Source organism: Zosterops lateralis (assembly GCF_965231275.1).
Source record: "Zosterops lateralis genome assembly, chromosome: 7".
Lineage (NCBI taxonomy): Eukaryota > Metazoa > Chordata > Aves > Passeriformes > Zosteropidae > Zosterops > Zosterops lateralis.
Genome location: NC_139767.1, coordinates 23,023,359 through 23,031,131, shown reverse-complemented (window position 1 = coordinate 23,031,131; position 7,773 = coordinate 23,023,359). Strand labels below are relative to the sequence as shown.

The 7,773-nt window shown below is 58.4% G+C and overlaps 1 protein-coding gene across 1 annotated transcript; it reads left to right on the top strand.

Moving 5' to 3' along the window:
- Positions 1-2,069: 2,069 nt before the first annotated feature.
- Positions 2,070-3,147, top strand: CDK5R2 (cyclin dependent kinase 5 regulatory subunit 2; the record flags this gene model as incomplete). The annotated part of the gene is made up of 1 exon (XM_083864852.1): positions 2,070-3,147. The coding sequence occupies one exon, from the start codon at positions 2,070-2,072 to the stop codon at positions 3,030-3,032; it is 963 nt and encodes a 320-aa protein (XP_083720978.1). The 3' UTR covers positions 3,033-3,147.
- Positions 3,148-7,773: the final 4,626 nt, after the last annotated feature.

Here is a 7,773-nt window from a genome sequence, read left to right as displayed (position 1 = left end):
GGGAGGCTTCGTGTGAAGCAATCTGAGAGCAATTTCACTTCAAGAGGAGCAAGTAGTATACAGAAAGGTCTCTGCTTCCTCACCTGAAAAATTCAGCTGTGGGTTTCTGACGAGACCACGTGTGCACACCAGAAAATCCTTAAACACGCAAAGAGAGCAAAGACAACAAGCTCTTTCCTCTCCCCTCCCTGGGGCTCCTACATCTTCTTGGCTAGGTTGAAACCAGCTACGTATATCTGAACGTGCTGACTTAATGGTCGTCAGGAACCTTGTCCTGAATTTCTTCCTCTGTATTTATACCCCTTTACCAAATCCTTATGGTGACTTCAGCCCAGCCTAAGCTGGCCTTGAGTAGGTAATGCTGGCCAAGACCCACTTTGGTTCTGGCCACTCCCAAAGCAAACCTGTGCACCTGAGGGTCTCTGTGCACACGTGCCTGTTCTTTGCAGATGTCGCTGCAGGGATGGCAGCTGGCCACAGTGCAGGATATGTGGGAATGAGACTTTGCTCTCCATCCCTGCCGTGGCCCAGACAGCATAGGCTCTCCCCTGCTCCCAGAGGGGCAAGTCAGCCCCAAGCATCGGGAGACCAGTCTAGAAGTCTGAAACATGGCTCCGAGTCTGCGCTTTCTTTGCAAACACCTCCAGCATCAGCAGTGCAGTGGAAGTGGGGAGGGGAGAGGGTGGGCTGGTTTAGCTCCTCCCAGTTGATAATTCATTACCGCCTGTTAGCCTGGATCCATCCGGCAGCAGCTACATCCTGGCAACGACATGTGTTCATTTCACACATAAAATGCTGTATCAAAATGCATCCTTGAGACATTTTCCCTGAAACCTTTTCCAGCTGCCTCTCCCAGTGCTTCACTTGTGGGAGCAGCCCCTGCAATTGGGACATTTTGTTCTTAATGGATGCCTGGCACTCATTGTAGAAATCAGGGCTGCAGCTCAGGAGAAATACAAGGGGGATATTCCTGCATGGAGCAGAGAGGCAGCAACATCTATGGCGTGCTCTGATCCATAGAGGGAGAAGCAGCATCTATGCTCATGCACATGGCTGGTTTATTGCACACCATTTGCAATGATGCAGAATTGCAGCATCTCTTCCCTCCCCTCCTTCCCTATGGGTCTGGGAGCTTTGGGCAGCAGAGCTGGATGGTCTTGTCTTGGGAACATGGAGGTGGTCTTGTCCTGTTTCTCCAAGGTCCCTGACTTCAGCCTGATGCTGGTGACTGTGAGGCTGGTGGTAAATCTCCCTTCCACAGCTGAGCGGGAAGGGGCAGGGTGGGTGAAGGACCATGGGAGTGCTCCCCCGTGGCACCTTCTGACTCCCAGTGGAGCCGTGCCCAGGGCTGGGCTGGTTCTCAGGAGAGATGAGGCTCAGCTGCCAAGCCTAAACCTTTCACGTTGGTCTCCGAGTCACAGCCAGCCTTGCACCCACCCCAAGCCTTCTCCAGCTGCCCTCTGAGCACCCATTCTTCTTGACCCTCATGCCTCCTCAGCCTTTCCTCTAGCATTTTCAAAGGCTTTTATTCCTCACCGTGTACCCCCAGCGCCACTGGCCAGGGGGCTCTGCTTGTCTGGGGAGGTTTATCCCTCCCCTTGTGGGTAAGAAAAGGGAGCAGTACTTGGCAAGAGCAGCCGCATTCAGAAGCCCTCCCTAGACCCTCCTCATGTCCCCCGTCCTCTGGGCTCCCCACCACATCCCCACACAAAGGGTTCGGGGGCTGTGACGGCATCGCGGGTCGCAGCACCGAAGGAGCCCCATCGGTGAAGGTCACGCCGGGGCGGCGGCCGCCGGGCAAAGCCGCGCCGCGCTCCCCCCCCCCCGCCACCCTCGGCGAGGGCGGGCGCACCGGGAGCCCGTGCGGCGGCGATTGGCTGCGGGCGGGGAGGCGGAGAGCGGCGGGGCCCCGGCTGGCTGCAGCGGCGGGCGCGGAGCCCAGAGCGGGCGCGGCGGAGCATCTTCGGGCACCGCGGCCCCGGTGCGGGCCGCCTCCCCCGCAGCTCCCGGCCTCATATGGGCGGTGCCGGCGCCCCGGCCCCCGCACGCCCGTCCCGCTCGGCGTTAGCATGGGCACGGTGCTCTCCCTCTCCCCCGCCGCCTCCTCGGGCAAGGGCGGCGGCGGCGGGGGGCTGCTGGCCGAGAAGGCGTCGGGAAGGGTGCCGGGCAAGGGCGAGAGCCGGCTGAAGCGCCCCGGCGTGCTCATCTCGGCGCTGACCTGGAAGCGGCTGGTGGCCGTCTCGGCCAAGAAGAAGAAGAGCACCAAGAAGGTGACGCCGAAGCCCAGCGGAGGGGCCCCGGGGGGGGCCCCGGGCCAGCCCGACCCGCTGGTGGTGCAGCGCAACCGCGAGAACTTGCGCAAGTCGGTGGTAGGGCCGGCCGACGGCGCCAAGCAGGGCCCGCTGGCCGTGCCGGTGCCCACGGTGCCCTCGGCGCCGCAGGAGCTGCACCCGGGCTCCGGAGGGGGAAAGCCACCGCCGCCGCCGCCGCCGGCCAGCAGCCGCCCCCCGGGGTCTCCGCGCCGCGTGGTGGTGCAGGCGTCCACCGGGGAGCTGCTCCGCTGCCTGGGGGACTTCGTGTGCCGCCGCTGCTACCGCCTGAAGGAGCTGAGCCCCGGCGAACTCATCTCGTGGTTTCGCAGCGTGGACCGCTCTCTGCTGCTGCAGGGCTGGCAGGACCAGGGCTTCATCACCCCGGCCAACCTGGTGTTCGTCTACCTGCTGTGCCGGGAAGCGCTGCGGGGCGAAGACATCGGGAGCCAGGCCGAGCTGCAGGCCGCCTTCCTCACCTGCCTCTATCTCGCCTACTCCTACATGGGCAACGAGATCTCCTACCCGCTCAAGCCCTTCCTGGTGGAGGGAGACAAGGGGCGCTTCTGGGAGCGCTGCCTGGGCATCATCCAGCGCCTCAGCGCCAAGATGCTGCGAATCAACGCGGACCCGCACTACTTCACGCAACTCTTCCAGGACCTCAAGAGCGAGGGCGAGGGCGGAGACGGGTCCAAGCACTGGACGATCAGCCTGGACCGTTAGGGAGGTACCAGGCCTCCGGCGCCGGGGGCGGAAGGGGCCGCGCACCGAGGGGCGGGGGAGGCGAAGGACTGTCGGATTCCACCCCCTGCCCCCGCATCCTCCTCGCCTTCCCCCTTCCCCGGCCGTCAGTTCCACGGAGACGCCGCTTGGACCCTCCTTGCTCCGGATCCGGCTGCCCTCCTCCCCCGCCTCCGACCCCGGCTGGGGGCTGCGCTCCGGAGCACCGAGGCGGCGGTGAAGACCGGGGAGGGGGAGTGAGGTCCCTCCCACCTTCGCCACGGGGGGGAGGGGGAGGCTGCGGAGGAGCGGAGGCTCCTGGATGCGTTTTCTCTAGAAAAAAGGGGTGAAAAAATGGATGTGGGGGCTGGGGGCAGGAGGGCTTGGGGAGGGTGGGTATTTTGGGGTGTGGCGGGTGCCCCAGGTAGAGGGTGCATGTGAACGAGTCCCCCGGCGCGGGCAGGGCCGCCCCGCAGCTCCGCAGCGCTCCTGGTGCTGTCCGTGGTGCTGGAGCTGCCGCGCCTGAGCAGACAAAGGAGGGGATTGCGGGCAAGGCTGGGGGGGGGGTTCTGTGTTGTGGGCGATGCCTTTCCCCACCACCCCCCGCCCACGTGTGGTGTATGAACCCCCCAGCATGGGCGACTCTTCCCCTGACCCCGCGGGAGCCGCCCGCAAACCCCTTTGTTCGAGCCCCTGGGGGGGCGCCCACGCCTCTCCCCGCCGGTAATTCCCCCCCCGGTGTGCTCCCCGAAACAGGGGGCGATGCCTCCCCCTTGGCTTGCTGCGGGAAGAGGGGTCTGTGCCAGAGGAGGCCTAGGGTGCCCATACAGAGGGGGTCTGCTATGGGAGGGGGGGCTCTCCTCTCCTCTTGCTTTGCTTCACTGGAGAATAAAGAGGTGGCCTGGATGGGCCTGGTGGTGGCTCCTGGACTTGCTGGGCTGTGGGGTGCAAGGGCAATTGGGGTAGCACCCCAAGCTCCTGGTCATGACCCACTCCTCCCCAAGAGGGATGGGAGGGCCCTGGTTCCCAAAGGGGGTTTTACTCCCTAGTGTGAGCTGGGGGTCAAATTTTCACCCCTCTTTGTGCCCAAGGCCAGTCCTGGTCCACCTGAGTCTCTTGGACCCTTGTGAGCTCTTCTGGCCTCCTCCATTCCATCTGGAAATTCCTGATGCCTGTCTGCCACACTGAATTTAAACAGGATGCCACAGTTCATGTCACCTCCATTTTTTGTTGTTGTTGTTTTGGTGTTTTTTTTTTTTTTTTTCTTTTTTTCTTTTTTTTTCTTTTTTTTTTTTTTTTTTAAATTTTTTTTTATTTTTTATTTTTCCTATGCCCTCCCTCACCTTGTTCCTTCCTACCTCTGTTCTGCAGGGCTGGGCTCCCTTTTCCTGGCAGCAGCAGGCTGTGGGAGTTGTGCTGCTATCCTTGTTACCAGCCCTGTGCTTCTGCAGACCTCCAGGGAGAGGGGTGGAGAATGGGAAAGCTTTGCCTTTTTTAAAACTGGTTGCTATGCTTCAGGGTACTGAATTTGCCAGGACTTCTTTAGCAGAAGCTTCTGCACATGCTCTCTGGTTGGGGTCTGCATCCAGTGCTTCACAGCCCCTCTGAGCCAGGCATTCGGGCTCGCCTCTGCTGGGAAGAGCTGTGCTGGCTCTGCAGGTCATGGAGGGTAAGCTGGATTCTCTCTACCTTTGTGTGCATCAGCAGAGCTGCTAATTAGGCCCAATCTGGCTCATTCAAGCAAAGCTGTGCTGCCAGGAAGACAGCACAGATGTCCCTATGACGGGGGCTGACCTGGCAGGGTGCTGTGCAAGGCTTTTCCATGGCTGTGTAAACCCAACAAGACTGATGCTGCTCCCATCCTCCCTCTCCTGATGGATGCTCTTGTCCCTGCTTTAGACTGACATTCATGTGACCTTGTCTGGGCCACAGGGCATTTGCAACCCACCTCGACTTCGGCCACATCCACATCTTGTCATAAAAAAGGTAACTTTGGCTTCAACTGGTGGAATTGGAGCCTTATAGCTCCTATGGGGCTGCTGGGAGAGCCCTGGCTCTCCTGTATCAGTGTTTTGCAGAGAGGGAAACTGAGGCACAGTGAGATGAATACAGCAAGGTGGTGTGCTGCATCACAGGGTAACACCTGAACCATTGGTACCAGCTATTTCCACCCTGAGCTATGGTGTTTGTCCAGTGATCTTTATTCCAAGTTGCAGGGCTTTATGGAGGCTCCTCCCCAGAGCTGAACAACCTCCCAGCACTGGAGGATTTTCCCACCCTACAGATCTCCTTAGAGACACTCACGGGGTTATTCCAGCTTCAAGCCCCAGCCTTTTGAAATGCTTCCAGCTGCAGTGAGGCCATGTCCTTCCCCTCCTCCCTTGTGTTTCATTGATTAAGAGTCCTAGGCCTCACTGGGGGATTTAGGAAGAGCTAATTGCAGACTGGTAATTGAAGACAGCTTGGAGTCTCTGGAAATGTCAAGGAATGAGAGAGGAGCTTAGATGCTCCCATGCATTTAAATATGCATCAGTGGCTCAGCCAGAGCCTTACTGGAGGGAGGGAGGGAGACATGTCTGGTTTTCCCTCCCTCAGAGGACCTTGTAGAGCTGCTGGGGGGAGCAAGGCAGGGGGAGCACTAATCTTACCTTGTCTGGGAGCTTTCTGCTCCCCCCAGGGCAAAGGAGACATGTGAGGCAACACCAGCAGGGCTGGGTACTGAGGGTGAGAATCTCAGATAGGCTAGGGAGCTTTTTAAAAAAGGTTAAAAACCACCTTTTTTAAACGTGATTTGACATGCCAGACTCCTGTGCTGCTGCATGATTGATGGTCTGGATTCAAGGGCTAGCTATTGAACAGCAGCAAGGGGAATGAATAGAGCTTGTCTCCACACTTGTGACCCCTGAAGCCACCAGTGCTCCCTGAGGAACAGTGAGGGACTGAGACCTACTCAGGAGGGGCTGGGCAGTCCCCTGTGCTGCCAGCCACAGGGTCCAGCAGTGTGTGGGGTTGCAAGGATTGGAGGATTCAGGTTTGGGACTTGGAGGTAGAGCAACAGGGCCAAATCAGTGATCAGTCACCACAGAGATCCAGATGAGGGATCCCAGCACTCTCCTAGTTTGAAATTCCTCTACCAGCAATACATCTCCTTCCCATGCCTCACAGTGGGTGCCCTATCTGCTCTACATTGCAGCAGCAGAGGTGGGCACTGCAACATGCAGCAGGTTCAGCCTCTCCTGCCCCAGGGAGGTCTCTTCTCAGGCCAAAGCACCCTTATCTTCCTTTCCAAAGGTGCATGGAGCTCTTAGATGCACCCGGGGTGGCAGTGGATTCCAAGGATGCATGGTCGCACATGAAAAAGGGAGTTTCTACCCGGAGTCTTAGAAAAAGCTCTATGGTACTTTCCTTGCCTGACTGCTCTGTCTGTGGAGCAAACCCCATGGGCTGGATGAGCTGGCCATGGCACTGGGGCACAGAGATGACAGGCAGCTGGAGCAGCCAGCCTGGAAAGCCATGCCTCTTCCTGTCAGACCAACAGCAGGGAAGCTGTGCTTTTGCTATTAAGAGTTGTCATCATCCCTCAAAAAGACTTGGAGATGCTTCATGGGGGGGAAATGTTCTGGATGATGCCACCTGCATGGCTGGTGAAGGACCTGCCTTGTCCCAGCTTTCTGTGCAAGCCTTTCCTCATTTGCCTGCAAGGATGATGGAGAACATGTTCTTTGAGGCAGATGGAAGTGGGAGGTCTCTCTTCTGCTTCTGTGGGAGCTGCTCAAACACTGGCTTCATTGCAGCTTTGGGCTGTTGCTGCTCTGTTGAAATGGGGATGCCTTGTGGGTGTAGGTTTCTGGTTGCCTCCCTGCTCCATGGCACTTCAGTCACAGCTGCTAATGGGCTGCCTGTGGGGGAGCACACGGGAAAAATTACCTGGGAAGATGGCAGCAAATGGCAGAGAGGATGACAGGTCCCAGACTAAATTGGCTGATGAGATATTTGTACTCAGATAGGGCAGGATGCTGCCACATTGTCTCATCTGATGGAAGACACATCCAGGTTGGGTGAAAACCTGCAAGAGTTCTGCCTGTGCCTAGGGTGACCCAGTGGCAGGCATGAGACTGAGGGAGGTGGGATGACAAACCCTTTGACTCGCGCTGTAGCCAAAGCACGACCTGTGGTCTTGCCTGGCTGATGTGTTTGGGAATAAGGAGTGCAGACTGGGGACAGCTCTGTGCCAGGAAGCTGGGGCAGATGAGGAAGGGGAACTGGCTACCTTGGAGCCCTGCTGTGATGGTTAATCCTCCTGTCACAGAGCCTGGCAAAGCAGAAGGCCTGGGCTACATAGTCTGGGTCATTACCTCCAGCTGATTGAGAACTGAGCATGGAGATTTCCCTCCTGTGTGGTGTCCCCTGCCTGTCTCACAGTTCTTTGTCACTTCTGAAGACTTTGCTCCTTAGGGGACACCCAGGCAGAACCAAGCTGTGACCCAGGGCAGATGTGGGGAGTCTGCCCCAGGGAGTGAGTATCCCCCGGGCTGGAACAGGGACTGCTCCCTCATCAGAAGTCCTGCATTAGAGCATAATCTGGCATTAGCGCATTAATCCAGTCCTCCTGGTACTCAGCTCCTGCTCTCAGCAAAGTCCACACCAAGGTCTCAGTGTACAGCTGGGCAGAAGTGGCACCAGGACACACTCCCTGGCTGCCCCTGATGGGCACCAGCTGGTGCAGCAGGGACAAGGTTTGGGT